Here is a 16,567-nt window from a genome sequence, read left to right on the forward strand (position 1 = left end):
ACCCCCTCTCTTTGCAAGTTACGGGCCAAATGTCCCCTCCCCTCCCAAAATTCGAAATATGCTAACACCTGCGAAATCGTGATTTGTCCAAATAACCAGTGACAGAAAACCCAAACACCAGAACTACTGCTGCTCATTATCCTATGCATCCCGTTCAGTCCCGACAGATTCTACGGTACCAGTTATATTTGTGTAGATCTGTCCACGACAGATTACTGTGTGTACTCATGTAGTTCTGCTCAACAACAACATAAAAGTAGTTTTGTCTCTCTTCCATTCGGCTGATTTTTTCTCCATTGTGGGATGGTTTTATTACACCAATAGTTCTAACATGCTTTTAATGATCTGGTTTGGTGGAATATAACTATATTTGTAGTGTTATATGAACAACTTGACCATTAGTATGTGAAAATGAATTAAACAACGTGTAGGAAAACACGAGCAAGTGTGTCAGGTGATCTCTACTTTTATTTAAATTAAATCATCAAATAAGGACTTTTAAAGCATTTTATTATTTACCAAAAACACTAACCTTTTTCTCAATTAGTTTTTGTCTTTCCTTATGAACTATTTATCCTTAACATGGTTTGACAAAAATGGAAGACAAATGTATGCATACAGTCGGTCAAACACTACTGATAAAAGTATATCTACGAATCGGTTGTGAACTTAAGTGAAGGCACAAACATACTGCAAAAGACATGGAATTGGTACTATAAAAAAAATAAGAATGTTAGGTACATACTTTAAATATCAGTTAGAATTTTTGCCTTTCTTTCCCCTGGTTGTGAAGCTTTTTTCGTTTTACTTTTTTATATTTTTTATTTAGATTTTGTAAAAGGAATGTTAAGATATTCTGTGCAGATTACAGAGCTAATATTTTTGCCATCTTGTGTCATGCAGGAACAATATGCGGTTTGGATATGAATGAGGAACATATGTAAACATGATAAAAAAGCACTTCCTTTTCTGATTCATATTCATGCCTGTGCTTCTTAAAAAATATATGCTTTATGCGATTAAAAGTTTAATAGAGTTTGCACAGTAAAATGAAAGCATTTAATAAAAAACTTTTCCTTTGCCTCTTCTAATAATTGAAAATAAACAAAGAAAAACTACACAAAAAAATACAATAATAAATGTTTGATTTGTGGTCTTAGCCCAAAGAGTTAACAATATGAGCAACTGGATCAGCAATCGTTGAAATTCTGCAAGGCTCTCCGAGTTCGCAGTCTCTTAGGTGTCTTTAAAAAAAGCTGATCAAAGCAGAAATCGTGGTTGGCCAGTGCAGTCGTTCACGACGTGTGTCTTCCCTGGTCATCAGAGCTGTTCAAGTAATCTGAGGGAAGACAGAGAGGGAGAGGTCAACGCATCCAACATTCACCTTTATGTTGCATTCAAAGAACATAAAGTGCTGGTTTCTGTGCATTTATGAACAGATATCTATCCGTGTGTGCATGCGCGCGCGTGTGTGTGTGTAGTCCATAAGCGTGTGTTTGTAAAATGTGTGTGTGTGCTCTATTCTATGTGTAGCAGCTCACCTTGACTATTCCTCAGGCTTCACTCTAGAAGAGACCGCAGTCCTTCAGGTTGTTCTTGATGATGACGTCGGTGACAGCGTCGAAGACAAACTGAACGTTCTTGGTGTCGGTGGCTTGGGTGAAGTGGCTGTAGATCTCCTTGGTGTCCTTCTTCTTGTTCAGGTCCTCAAACTTGGTCTGGATGTAGGCCTGGGCCTCCTCAAATGTGTTGGGACCTGGGCATAGGAGAGGTTAAGACAGTGTTGTGCCCATAGAATTAGAAAGGTTGTGCTACTGAGTCTGCATGCATCATGCAAGGAGAAAACTAGTATCAGGTGGAGAAGTTGACCTGCTCTACCGATGGGATTCATGGGGTTTGTCAAGCTACACTATATATACACACAAAAGTATGTGGACACCCCTTCAAATTAGTGGATTCAGCTATTTCAGCCTCACCTGTTGCTGACAGGTGTATAAAATCGAGCACACCGCCATGTAATCTCCATAGACAAACATTGGCAGTAGAATGGCCTTACTGAAGAGCTCAGTGACTTTCAACGTGGCACTGTCATAGGATGCCACCTTTCCAACAAGTCAGTTCATAAAATGTATTCCCTGCTAGAGCTGCCCTGGTCAACTGTAAGTGCTGATATTGTGAAGTGGAAACATCTAGGAGCAACAACGGCTCAGCCGCGAAATGGTAGGCCACACAAGCTCACAGAATGGGACTGCCGAGTGCTGAAGCGCATAGCGCGTAAAAAGAATATGTCCTCGGTTGCAACACTCTCTACCGAGTTCCAAACTGCCTATGGAAGCAACATCAGCACAATAATTGTTTGTTGGGAGCTTAATTAAATGGGTTTCCATGGCTGAGCAGCCGCACACATGCCTAAGATCACCATGAACAATGCCAAGTGTCGGCTGGAGTGGTGTAAAGCTCGCCGCCATTGGACTCTGGAGCAGTGGAAACGCGTTCTCTGGAGTGCTGAATTACGCTTCACCATCTGGCAGTCCGACGGACTAATCGGGTTTGGCAGATGCCAGGAGAACGCTACCTGCCCGAATACATAGTGCCAACTGTAAAGTTTGGTGGAGGAGGAATAATGGTCTGGGGCTGTTTTTCATGGTCCGGCTAGGCCCCTTAGTTCCAGTGAAAGGAAAGCTTATCGCTACAACACACAATGACATTCTAGACAATTCTGTGCTTCCAACTTTGTGGCAACAGTTTGGGGAAGGCCCTTTCCTGTTTCAGCATGACAACGCCGCCGTGCACAAAGCGAGGTCCTTACAGAAATGGTTTGTTGAGATCGGTGCGGAAGAACTTGACCGGCCTGCACAGAGCCCTGACCTCAACTCCATTGAACACCTTTGGGATGAATTGGAACGCCAACTGCGAGCCAGGGCTAAACGCCCAACATCAGTGCCCGACCTCACTAATGCTCTTGTGGCTGAATGGAAGCAAGCCCCCGCAGCAATGTTCCAACATCTAGTGGAAAGCCTTCCCAGAAGAGTGGAGGCTATTATAGCAGCAAAGGGGGGACCAACTCCATATTAATGCCCATGATTTTTGGAATGAGATGTTTGACGAGCAGGTGTCCACATAGTTTTGGTCATGTAGTGTACACATCTTGCCACTAGATTCCTTCTACTGGTAAAAACTACACCTCCTCCAAGTCTAACATGAGAATGTCAACATACAAACACTGCCAACTACAAGTGAATATGGAACATTCAGGATGCAGAGTTGTGTTATGGTCTTACCAGAGTACTCTGGGAAGCAGATGGTCAGGGGGCTGTGGGTGATCTTCTCCTCAAACAGATCCTTCTTGTTGAGGAACAGGATGATGGAGGTCTCTGTGAACCACTTGTTGTTGCAGATGGAGTCAAACAGCTTCATGCTCTCGTGCATACGGTTCTATGGAGAGATGGAGAGAGAGAGAGAGAGCAAGGGAGGGAGCGAGGGAGGGAGGGAATGAAAACAAAACATTATTTAATTCCAGTTGATCCAGACAACTCAAAATGAAAGTGAAGCAATTTCCTTTAGAAATAAAATAGCATTAAAAGGGGTAAGAGAGATCTAGTCAGTGGCACTTAAAGGACAACAGTGTTCTGCCTCCTCACCATCTCCTCGTCCTCAGCCAGCACCAGATCATAGGCACTCATGGCCACACAGAAGATGATGGCTGTGACTCCCTCAAAGCAGTGGATCCACTTCTTCCTCTCAGAACGCTGGCCACCCACGTCAAACATCCTGCAGGGACACAAGGAGACAGTGAGGGTCACCCATTTAATAATTTTTTTTATTTTACCTTTATTTAACTAGGCAAGTCAGTTAAGAACAAATTCTTATTTACAATGACGGCCTACACCTGACAAACCCGGACGACGCTGGTCCAATTGTGCGCCACCTTATGGGACTCCCAATCACGGCCGGTTGTGATACAGCCTGGGGTCTGTAGTGACGCCTCAAGCACTGAGATGCAGTGCCTTAGACTGCTGCGCCACTCGGGAGCCCTTGTTCACTAGTGGTACTGTATACCCAGCCCCAACACCCAGAACAACCTCTAGTCTAGCCCTGTCACTCCTTTGATGTGTGCAGATTTGGAATAAGTGGATAGGTGTAAACAATATGGTGCTGCCACCCCCTAGAGCTTTTACAGGAGCTTCCCCAATGTTGCTTAAACCTATCCAGTCTATTTGGATCTGGAAACACAGGAGGGGAAGTTTTCTGCAGGGCCATTCATGACCTCCGTATTGGGATCCATAATTACACCAATAACAGGGAAGCACCATGATAATTTGACATTCCTGGAGGAGCTCCCACACTCCATTAACTCAGGCTGGGCCTGGAGGAGAGGGGAGGCCTGAGGGTCTCTCTGTACTCAGAGCAGCTAGCCTTCCTCTGGGGACCTTCTCTCTCTATGTGCACTGCAGTCAGTCTGCCTCCTCTCAGTCTCTACCGCTCTCTCCCTCTCCATCTGTGTCTCTCTGTCTCTGTTTCTCTCGTTGTCTCTCTCTGTCTCCATTGGGCAAGACCCTTTGCTGCACAGACCCTGGCATTTTCCCTGGCATTTTGTTAGTATTTTGGTACAGTGACATTGCCATGGTTACGAGGCAGGCAGGCTGCAGACGGACGGGGCTGAGGAGCTGAGGGAGGCGATTTGGTAATGTCTGTTTGTTGACACGATTGAGCCACGCATGACTTATTCATGAGGACATCACCCACCGACCAACCCACCGACCTGGCACGTGGGGCGAGATGATGAGAGGATGCCCCAGTTCCGGTCTGGGCTGTGGTACCCATCTGAGATATTTACTAATCACCACCACCAAGGAAGTTACATTTCAAAACATGGAGAATAAGAATAAATACTGAGACCGTGGCATGGAAGTCTTATGTTTGGCATATACAGTACCAGACTGTCAGTTTAGTTTTTGTACTGTCAGCCCTGCTAGAAATTCAGCTGATATTTGGATGAAGTTCCTATGTAATGGAGTGCTACTATGCTATGTGTTGGCAGGCTGTGTAAGCACAGCTCCTTACTGCAGGGCTGTAATGTTCATGGCTGTAAAGAGTGGTACTCACCTCAACAGGGCTCTCATCAGCTTTAATATCACTCACTGTAACCTGATTCCATCAGCCCAGATAAACAATAGCTAACACTGCTGCAGGGCAGGCAGGGGAACGTTATGTTATTTGTGTTTGTGTACAAACACACCCAAACATGTGTCTCTGTATACAGAGTACACACAGACAGACACACACAGACAGATGCACGCACGCACACACACAGCCTTCTGCACGCACACACACGTTTTGATTTTCAGTGCTTTGAAAAAAGTGTATCCTGACTCCATTTGGAAGCCTCTATTCCATTTGATGTGTAAAGGTGGTGGTGGTATTGACATTTAACCTGGATTTTCCTCTGTATTTTATCATTAAGACATGGATAGACAGATGACTGAGAAATAGTTATGTTATCCAGGATAAGGAGGCATAGAGGCATGTATCCAATTCCCACATTCAAATGAAAATGGATTTCTGAAGCCACTGCCAGTAAACACATCAACCAGTCCATCAACACTTTCTCACACAACCTTCCCACCATACACACCGAGGCACACACAAACTAACAGCACACACAGAGACAGACAGAGACAAATGGAGAGAACCAGGGTCAGTCAGCTGGAAATTGTATTTTCAAAGTAACAACCAGACAAAATGGTGCCTTCGAGGAATATCACATCACTAGCTTCACTCCAAAAGACAGAGAGGAAAGAAGAAACAGAGAGGTTATTTTGCGTTTGGGCAATGGTGCGAGCAGCGGGTTCAAAATTAATCATGTTCGTGTTAAGCATACTACATCCTGAGGCTAACTTCTGAGACAGGATCAGGCCACTCATCTCACATTCACTACCTTAACAACACACAGAGAAACTAAACCACTGCTCTCTGCTGGAACAATACATATTAGAATATGAAGGAGGAACCTCTGATTTACAATGGGGAACTGGTGCACTCACACACACGCAGGTGCATTCACATGCACGCACACACTAGTACGTCAGTGGTCCACTCACTTAAAGTGCAGGTCTTTGAAGGTGAAGTGTGTCTCCACGATGCCAGTGGTCTTGACTCTGGTCCGCAGCACATCCTGCTGTGTGGGGATGTAGTCTGATTTGGCTATCCTCTCCAGGTCATTTAGGTAGCTGACAGGGCCAACACACACACATCAGAATACAGACATACACACACGTTAGAATACAGACACACACACACACACACACACACACACACGTCAGAATACAGATACACACAGCTGTCAGATTAAAAACCAGGTGGACCCTCACTAAGCCTAGGGTCACAGCGTTTCAGGGATCCAGCTCTGCACCACTGGTTTGGCCACATTGTTAATGGTATTGGTGATATCTGTTTCTTTAACCCTCATCAATATAAACTCACCACTAACTGGATAAAGACCCATCAGTTTCTATTTGCTTGACTATCTGAAGTGCCCAATCTATGGTGGATACGATACGCATCAGCACTCAATCTGCCAGGAGATGCCGACAGGCTGACTCAACACATTTACACACACACACACACACACAAATGACAAGGGCATTAGATCCCTGGAAAACCATCTGATTGCGCCTGTTGAGAGAGAAAACAATTGTGTTAGTCATAGCGCTGCAGACAGCCAGGTCAGCGGGCCCTGTCAGATTCCTCTCATGTGGCCTCAGCTGGACGGCCAGGATGTAATTAAATGGTTTTTGAGGCCTTTCATTCATGGCAATCAAGCTTTGTTTGGAAGAAGCTGTCTGTTCATTTATTTAGCAGCAGCGGCCCGTTACGTCATTTGAATATAGAGGACATCTCCTGACCCTCTGACGCCTCTATCTGAACGGCTGGATGGAGACGGGGGATGGGAGGTTGGGACTAGTGGGTGATGTGGGCTTCACATTTTGAATCAAATCAATGGCTCAACATTTTAAATCACACAGTTATTCTTCTGCCTTATAAAGATGTTCTGGATGGTGTGCCTCGTCACTGTACGGTACCATCAGCCACCGTCATATTCACCTATCATTGGACTACAGACTGACACGATTTACCACCCTCACATTCTCAGGTTCCCTCTCTGTGTTTATACCTGCAGAGGTTGACTTCTAGAGACTGTTCTATAAACAGTGTGCCCTGAGCTGAGGTTTACACAGAGGATTGTACATCAACATCGTGACGTGGCGTTCCATCACATAACAAAGTATTTGTGTTCGCTGTAATCCTGCCTAAAACAAGTCTGTGCGTACATTAAAAGTGTTCTCCACACACACTCCTTCCTTCATCACAAACCAACATCTCTGATTGAAGGACTCTTATCCCACGCCCCAAAGAGAAAGGCCTCCTTTGTTGTGAGGGATTCACATATTGAAACATTGCTTAATTTGAGCTTTTGATTTCTAGCATCCAGAGCTTAATTGAATCCTGTGGGCTTACAGTTACAATTTACAAACCCTCCTCCTCCCCCTCCACCTCCTCCCTCTAGCAATGGTTCAACATTATTATGGTTATTAGCTCTATGCTTTGATTCATTTGCTCAGGGATTTGGCCTTTGGAGAGGAGGTGAGTTACAGTAGTGGAGCTGTAGGAGTGATTCTAGCCTGCTGAGAGGTGATCGGGCCTCTCCCTGTGCTCTGAGATAGATGACAGTCTGGAGGCTGATATTGTTGAAGCACACAGGAAGTCTAACTACAGTAGTCAAAGTGCTCTGGAGAGGCCTGATGAAATAATGTAAATCCTCATCACCGCCTCCACAACAATACGCTTACCAGAAAGCCAGAGTTTTAATAAGAGCAGGGCGAGTGAATGAGTGAGTGAGTGAGTGAATGAGTGAGTGAGTGAGCGAGCGGGATTAAAAAGTTATGATTAGACTTGGTAATACAAAAGGGGGAGAGAGAACTATATCGCTCACGCTGCTCTTTTAATATTTAGTCGGATGCCAGGCAATCATTTTGTGACACGCTATCCTGTCATGCATTTTAGAGCCCATTTCCTTGGCACTATGCAATCTCACCAAGAGCCCTTGGGTCTAATGTACTCGCCTAAGAACAAGTACAACACTCTCCCTCTGTTGCAGGTGGGGATACATGCACAAGTGGTTTTCCAGTCACATAGACGGTGAGTGTATCAGGAATAGTGGTATCAGGGGATGTGGTGTTCTCTACATTTCCATATAGAGTGATTGAGGGGCCCTGCGGGCCCCGGTGATAAGGGCCTCTAACCTACACCACACTACAGCAGCATTGGGGAGAGAGAGTCTTGCAGTGTTACTGTGTTTTCTTTCATCATTAGACCAACAACTTAGTACTACATTACACTGACGGAGCATTACATTACATTGACTCAGTTAAAGGCCTCAATGTTAATGAGTGGCTCTGTGGAGAAGCTCCAGAGAGAGCTGATAGCCTGTGGCATGTAGGCAGGCTGTGTTGGGGTCAGACATTAGAAGCATGACTAGACCTACAGTGAGGGAAAAAAGTATTTGATCCCCTGCTGATTTTGTACGTTTGCCCACTGACAAAGACATGATCAGTCTATAATTTTAATGGTAGGTTTATTTGAACAGTGAGAGACAGAATAACAACAAAAAAATCCAGAAAAACTCATGTCAAAAATGTTATAAATTGATTTGCATTTTAATGAGGGAAATAAGTATTTGACCGCTCTGCAAAACATGACTTAGTACTTGGTGGCAAAACCCTTGTTGGCAATCACAGAGGTCAAAAATGTATTGTAGTTGGCCACCAGGTTTGCACACATCTCAGGAGGGATTTTGTCCCACTCCTCTTTGCTGATCTTCTCCAAGTCATTAAGGTTTCTCGAGGCTGACGTTTGGCAACTCGAACCTTCAGCTCCCTCCACAGATTTTCTATGGGATTAAGGTCTGGAGACTGGCTAGGCCACTCCAGGACCTTAATGTGCTTCTTCTTGAGCCACTCCTTTGTTGCCCTGGCTATGTGTTTTGGGTCATTGTCATGCTGGAATACCCATCCACGACCCATTTTCAATGCCCTGGCTGAGGGAAGGAGGTTCTCACCCAAGATTTGACGGTACATGGCCCCGTCCATCGTCCCTTTGATGCGGTGAAGTTGTCCTGTCCCCTTAGCAGAAAAACACCCCCAAAGCATAATGTTTCCACCTCCATGTTTGACGGTGGGGATGGTGTTCTTGGGGTCATAGGCAGCATTCCTCCTCCTCCAAACACGGCGAGTTGAGTTGATGCCAAAGAGCTCCATTTTGGTCTCATCTGACCACAACACTTTCACCCAGTTCTCCTCTGAATCATTCAGATGTTCATTGGCAAACTTCAGACGGGCCTGTATATGTGCTTTCTTGAGCAGGGGGACCTTGCGGGCGCTGCAGGATTTCAGTCCTTCACGGTGTAGTGTGTTACCAATTGTTTTCTTGGTGACTATGGTCCCAGCTGCCTTGAGATCATTGACAAGATCCTCCCATGTAGTTCTGGGCTGATTCCTCACCGTTCTCATGATCATTGCAACTCCACGAGGTGAGATCTTGCATGGAGCCCCAGGCCGAGGGAGATTGACAGTTCTTTTGTGTTTCTTCCATTTGCGAATAATCGCACCAACTGTTGTCACCTTCTCACCAAGCTGCTTGGCGATGGTCTTGTAGCCCATTCCAGCCTTGTGTAGGTCTACAATCTTGTCCCTGACATCCTTGGAGAGCTCTTTGGTCTTGGCCATGGTGGAGAGTTTGGAATCTGATTGATTGATTGCTTCAGTGCACAGGTGTCTTTTATACAGGTAACAAGCTGAGATTAGGAGCACTCCCTTTAAGAGTGTGCTCCTAATCTCAGCTCGTTACCTGTATAAAAGACACCTGGGAGCCAGAAATCTTTCTGATTGAGAGGGGGTCAAATACTTATTTCCCTCATTAAAATGCAAATCAATTTATAACATTTTTGACATGCGTTTTTCTGGATTTTTTTGTTGTTATTCTGTCTCTCACTGTTCAAATAAACCTACCATTCAAATTATAGACTGATCATTTCTTTGTCAGTGTGCAAACGTACAAAATCAGCAGGGGATCAAATACTTTTTTCCCCTCACTGTATATTGGATGTGACATGAGACCTGTTGTTGTTCTACATAGAGGAATACGTACAATGGGAGTCACTATAAAGGACTAACCTGGGACAATAGCATAGCCGTACACTGTAGCATCTGTTGACTGATCGCTGTGAGAACCAGAGCATAGAACCGTAAATCTGGGTGCAGAGATGCATAGCACTGCTGGTTTCAGGGACTGACTCAGACCTGGGACACCAGGTGAGTGATCTCTCTGGCCAATCAATGACATCAATCAAGAGCCAGGTAGAGTAGAAAGGAAAAGCAGCAGTGCTGCAGACCTCGAGCCAGGATTTTAATAGCCCTGGTCTAAAGGCTGCAACCAGGCATGGCATGGTCTGTGCCAACCACAAACTGCCACCAATCCCTGGATACCCCAGTGACTCCCTCATTCAGGCTAAATGTTCCTGATAGCTGCCTCATGGCCAGCAGAGAGGGAGAAGGAGAGAGGGAAAGAGGGAGTGACTGCATATGTGAGCAGTCACTGTGAAACCACACTGTCCTCCACCCTGACTTCAGAGCTCTCGCTGCTATTCGGTGGCATTTCCATGCTATTTCCACACACAGCGGGACAGGACAGCTCTACTAGCGTGGGTGGCTGAGCAGGCTGCCCCAATGCAGACAGACTTTGGACACAGAACTACACAGAGGTTTCAGAACAGAACTAAAACTACATTCAGACCCATCTCCAGAAATATTGTTGGTAAGCTAAATCAAAGGAAAGGCATTTTAGAACATCAAATGTAACTAATAAATGAACACCATCAGCAGTTAGAAGATAGCATTTCATTGTCTGTTTCCACCTCAAATTTGCCTTGGCCATTAAAAAACCTTACAGGAAAACAACAACATAGAAAACATATTCAGGCTGGGGACTATAATGGGGACTATACAGGTGAATTAAAAACATTTTTCACACTACATTACAGTTAAGGTACATGCCGTTTTCTGTAAACTGCTCTCTAAACAAGTGTGAGTCATCCGTTTGTAATAAACATGTTGGTTGTTTCTTTACTCCCATCATCAATGTGATTGATCCAATCTATTATCTCAGGAACTGGTCCTCTCATCAGAAATTGATTCAGGGGAAATTAGGCTTGCGAAAATTCCTGGAAGTTCAGTCAGACTAACCCCTATTTATAAACCAATTGGTTTCTCAACAAAGCGTTAACACATAGCGCACGCAGCCTTGATCTCTTAATCCCCTTAAGATATAGATGGGAGACCGAGGGGGGACGGGAGGGGGGTTTAGGAGTCACTGTGCTGTGAAGCCATCAGAATCAGAGCCTGCTGGTTTACCCTGCTGCTGCTGCTGCTTCCCCAAAACTCCCCGATTGCTTTGCCCCCAGATTCAGAAGGTAAATCCAGTAAAATCACTGCTCAGCCTATTTCAACAGGCCCCATTAAGGTTTGTGATCAAGGAGGGGCACATTGAGAGAGTGGCTGAGCTAATGGTACTAAGGTCTTCCAAAAGTTCCCTTCCTATGGAGTATGAATAAGTTACAGGTAGGCCGTTTATGTTTTTGTAGTTTCCCAAAAATGTTTTTAAAAGTTAGACATTTCACATAAAAATTGCATATCAACAGCTTTGGTTACAGCCTTACAGGTACTATATGGTAACATGGAGAAGAGGAGGACCATGACAAAGTAGACTATGAGCCTGGCATAAGTACGTAGCCGAGTGGGCAGAGTGGTGGTGGTCATTACTCACTAGGCAGCCGAGTCATTGAGCTGGTACTCGCGGGCGCGCGTAAAGCAGCCCTGCACCCCTCCGTCGCCCCACAGCCTGTGCATGGCGTTGGACAGGTCGTCTGGCAGGATGCCCTGCTCCTCAGCAGCCCCCGACAGGGCAAACAGCTGGCGGGCATCGTCCTGGAGGCGGGAGACACAGACACACACAGGGTTAGGAATGAGTCAGACCAAGTGGAACAGACAAGAGACCTTAACTAATCAACGTTAATAAACTTGGCCATGGTAAAGCAGACAGTAATAGATCAGGTCTCACAAGGTCAATTAGACTGGAGGACACAATCCGACAGTCTGCACTACAAACAGAAGAACCATTAAACACAGTAATCATCCCTATACACTGGAGAGACTGTCCTCACTCTTACTCAGAGCTCTGTGTGTGTGTGTGTGTGTGTGTGTGTGTGTATGTGTGTGTGTGCGTGTGTCTGTGTGTGTTTTAGCCAGCCATACAGGGGACTCATCATTCAGAGTAGCCACAGGGGAGCACCCCAGGGCACAGCTCCCCTCTAGAAGGGTCCATGAGAACAGGATGACTGAGGTAATTATACCTGTAGACACAGCCAGGTTTCAGCCAGGTCTCAGCCCTGACTTACACACAGAATGTGGTGTAGGGCTTTCCCCTAGCATGGTCCCACGCTGACTCACGCAGATACATACATACAAACAGAGCATGAGAAGGGCCGATTACACAGCTCCCACATCGGCTTAGCGCACCACAAAACCCTCTTGACCATCCCTCCGTGCATCGATGCTTTCCAGGGAAAACTCTGACAAACTCCTAAAGCTGCATTGACTGAGAAGAGACGTGGGCCTAAGTTCCATACAGCTGGTTAACTTGTGTCTGCCCAGTCCTCCCCCAGTCTAACCCAGTCTAACCCAGCCCATGGACTGGTTTATAAGTGAAGGAGGGAGTTATAAGCAGAGGAATCAAAACAACTCCTCACACCAGGTGATCTCAAGTCCTCTTTAAAGTGGGTCATAGGAAATGGAGTATGTACTTGAGTGAGTGTATTGTGTGGTATTTAAAGTCTGTGATAAACAGACTAGTTTTATGGGGACTGAAGGATGATGTACCGTATCGTGTCAAGACTACAACACCTGAGCCCACCTCCTCCCTTCAAGAGCCCTTAAGGTGTGCACAATAAGAGAGAAAAGTATGGTGTGTATAGGTTGCAAAATGATGGTCATTTCCCTTTATTTCCCTGGTTTTCCAGAAATCCTGGTTGAGGATTACGGTTTTCCGGCTTATTCCCTCCTGATTGCGAGAATCCTCCAAACCGGATTTCTGGAAAACCTGGCATTTTTTTGAAAAGTTACCGGAATTCCGCAACCCTAAGTGTGTAAAATGAAAACTAGGGCTTTAAACAGCCAATCTATAGAACATGTAGTAAACTAAACTATCAGGCTAAGAGAGTAAGACACCAGTACATTTTGAGTAGCACTCCCTCTTACAGTCTCACCCCTGAGGAGGTGCTTTGTAAAGGAAGTTAGCATGGCTGAGTTAGCTGCTGCAGCAGTGAATACAGCTGATAAATATACTGCAGTGGGGGACTAGAGAGCGAGCCCTGTCCCCTTCAGCACTACATACTCACTGGGAGTGGTATTAGATGAGCCAGCTGTAATGCGTGTGCGTGTGTGTACAGATTGGGCTGAGACAGGAATAAGCCTACAGCCCATTCCTACTCCATTTCTATTTAAATTCCTACTCCAGTCTCCTTTTCACTTGATTTCTAACACCTAAATGACTTAACAAAAGGCATATCTCAATAGGCATGGGTGCTGCACATTTGTAGTGAATGAGATGCATTAGTGCCATACAATGTAAAGCACTTTATCAACCACCATCTATAAAGACAGAGCAACTATTCAGGTATGGCAACCAGGTCTAACACTTACTATGATACATCCAAATCTACTGCTTCACAAAGCAATCTTAAGCAGCATCCCTCACTCCAGATATTGGAACAGTTCATCAGTCACATGCTAGGTATATGAGTGAGCGTTTCCTCTGCAAGCTTCTTTGTATCCAGAGCCATATATCTAAATACATGCCTCTGCTTAGAGCTAGTAGAGCAGCATAATCCACAAAGCCCATTGTTGGAGAATGTAGCCTGTCTTTTGGTGTACAACATTATCATTCTGAATTCATTATGTCGAACAGGTTAGGTTATAATACATTACACTGGATTAGTTTCACAGCTGGGAAGTTTTGATTTCTGTATTTTAATTATTTTGAGAGACACTGCCAGACCTGCAGAGATTTGTAGCAGGAATATCTCTTGCAGAGCTAGCTACCTCCAATAAACCAACTCTGACACATACCAGTGGGAGAACACTCTGCCCTCTCCATACCTCCTCTGCACAGGAAAGTAATACCGGCAAGTAGTACAAAATAAAGTATTTATCTCAACACTTGATCAAATCCAATATTAGACTTTGTAGAGAGTGAGCAGATCGCTCAGTTAATAATACTTCTGATAGGTTGGTAATATAAAGAACAGGCAAATCTTTCATAAGATTCCTATCTGCACAGAGATGAACTGTAAATCATATTTGGGAAAGACATGGGGGGCATGACTATAATTATCTCTTACTAAGAACACATGGATAGTTTTTTATTGTTGTGTCATTACTCTCAGTAGTGCCCACTGGCCAGACAGGCAGCTCAGCTCTGCAGTGGTCCCCCTAGTCTAATGACACACATGAGCAGCAGGACTGAGTACACATGGCACATCACTGTATGGCATTCACTCACTCCACCTCATTCAAGGTCTGGGAGGCTATACTACTCGAAACTCTAAACTGTCTGGAGGCTATTGTCACTTAGCACTTCAGGAAGAGGAGATACTTGAGCATAGATCATTTCCCCCGCCTCACTTCAGACAGATTAGAGCTGGACTAGAGAATAGGGACAAAGTGGAGAAGTCTGTTTTGTGAGAAGAGTGGGTGCGGTTCAAGGGCTGGTTGGCTTTTGGAGCAGCAGTGAGGCGTATGCAGAGAGAACAGTGGCTGCTCAGGTGGATGGACTCAGACACTCTGTGTGTGTGTGTGTGTGTGTGTGTGTGTGTGTGTGTGTGTGTGTGTGTGTGTGTGTGTGTGTGTGTGTGTGTGTGTGTGTGTGTGTGTGTGTGTGTGCGCTGTCTTACCGCTCGAGCAGCCTCTTCGTAGTCGATCTTGAGGTTAGCCATAGCCTTGATGATGGCCATGATGGACTGGATGGTGTTGCTGTAGACCACAGCTCTGTACTGTTTACACTCCTCTTCTGAGTAGCCATCCTCATGGATGATCCTGACAGACACAGGAGAGAGAGAGATGGTGGGTCATTTAAACAGGAGGGAGAGAGACGGTGGGTCATTTAAACAGGAGGGAGAGGGGGATGGGACATTTAAACAGGAGGGAGAGAGACGGTGGGTCATTTAAACAGGAGGGAGAGGGGGGGTGGGTCATTTAAACAGGAGAGAGAGAGACGGTGGGTCATTTAAACAGGAGAGAGAGAGGGGGTGGGTCATTTAAACAGGAGGGAGAGAGGGGGTGGGACATTTAAACAGGAGAGAGAGAGACGGTGGGTCATTTAAACAGGAGGGAGAGAGGGGGTGGGACATTTAAACAGGAGGGAGAGAGACGGTGGGTCATTTAAACAGGAGGGAGAGGGGGGGTGGGTCATTTAAACAGGAGAGAGAGAGACGGTGGGTCATTTAAACAGGAGAGAGAGAGGGGGTGGGTCATTTAAACAGGAGGGAGAGAGGGGGTGGGACATTTAAACAGGAGAGAGAGAGACGGTGGGTCATTTAAACAGGAGGGAGAGAGGGGGTGGGACATTTAAACAGGAGAGAGAGAGACGGTGGGTCATTTAAACAGGAGAGAGAGAGACGGTGGGTCATTTAAACAGGAGGGAGAGGGGGATGGGACATTTAAACAGGAGGGAGAGAGGGGGTGGGACATTTAAACAGGAGGGAGAGAGGGGGTGGGACATTTAAACAGGAGGGAGAGAGGGGGTGGGACATTTAAACAGGAGGGAGAGAGGGGGTGGGACATTTAAACAGGAGGGAGAGAGGGGGTGGGACATTTAAACAGGAGGGAGAGAGGGGGTGGGACATTTAAACAGGAGGGAGAGAGGGAGTGGGTCATTTTAACGCTACAGCATACAATGACATTCTAGACAATTCTGTGCTTCCAACTTTGTGGCAACAGTTTGGAGAAGGCCCTTTCCTGTTTCAACATGACAATGCACAAAGTGAGGTCCATACAGAAATGGTTTGTCGAGATCGGTGTGGAAGAACTTGACTGGCCTGCACAGACAACTTCTCGATGAACATCTCATTTAAAAATCATGGGCATTAATATTGAGTTGGTCCCCCCTTTGCTGCTATAACTGCATCCACTCTTCTGGGAAGGCTTTCCACTAGATGTTGGAACATTGCTGCGGGGACTTGCTTCCATTCAGCAAATGGGGGACCAACTCCATATTAATGCCCATCATTTTGGAATGAGATGTTCGATGAGCAGTTGTCCATATACTTTTGGTCATGTAGTGTATGTGCAGATATTTGCACCATGTCATTGCTCGCTCTCTCACTCTGCTGTGAGTGCATGATGAGCCTCTTGCTAGCTGTCAGTCATATGGCGAGGGGGTGAAACTTATTGGCTAA

At 45.5% G+C, this 16,567-nt stretch overlaps 1 protein-coding gene across 1 annotated transcript in view; it reads right to left on the reverse strand.

The window, feature by feature from the left end:
- Nucleotides 1-450: 450 nt before the first annotated feature.
- LOC311133293 (guanine nucleotide-binding protein G(i) subunit alpha-2-like) overlaps nt 451-16,567 on the reverse strand; it is a 108,497-nt gene continuing 92,380 nt past the window's right edge. Inside the window, exons 3-9 of the mRNA XM_084166781.1 lie at nt 15,065-15,206; nt 11,881-12,041; nt 6,102-6,230; nt 3,642-3,771; nt 3,282-3,435; nt 1,542-1,756; nt 451-1,339 (exon numbers count right to left, since the gene is read on the reverse strand). Coding sequence (XP_084022907.1) covers nt 1,566-1,756; nt 3,282-3,435; nt 3,642-3,771; nt 6,102-6,230; nt 11,881-12,041; nt 15,065-15,206 — 907 coding nt within the window. The 3' untranslated portion in view covers nt 451-1,339; nt 1,542-1,565. The remainder of the gene's footprint in view (nt 1,340-1,541; nt 1,757-3,281; nt 3,436-3,641; nt 3,772-6,101; nt 6,231-11,880; nt 12,042-15,064; nt 15,207-16,567) is intronic.

Source organism: Coregonus lavaretus, assembly GCF_964263955.1.
Source record: "Coregonus lavaretus genome assembly, chromosome: 8".
Taxonomy (NCBI): domain Eukaryota; kingdom Metazoa; phylum Chordata; class Actinopteri; order Salmoniformes; family Salmonidae; genus Coregonus; species Coregonus lavaretus.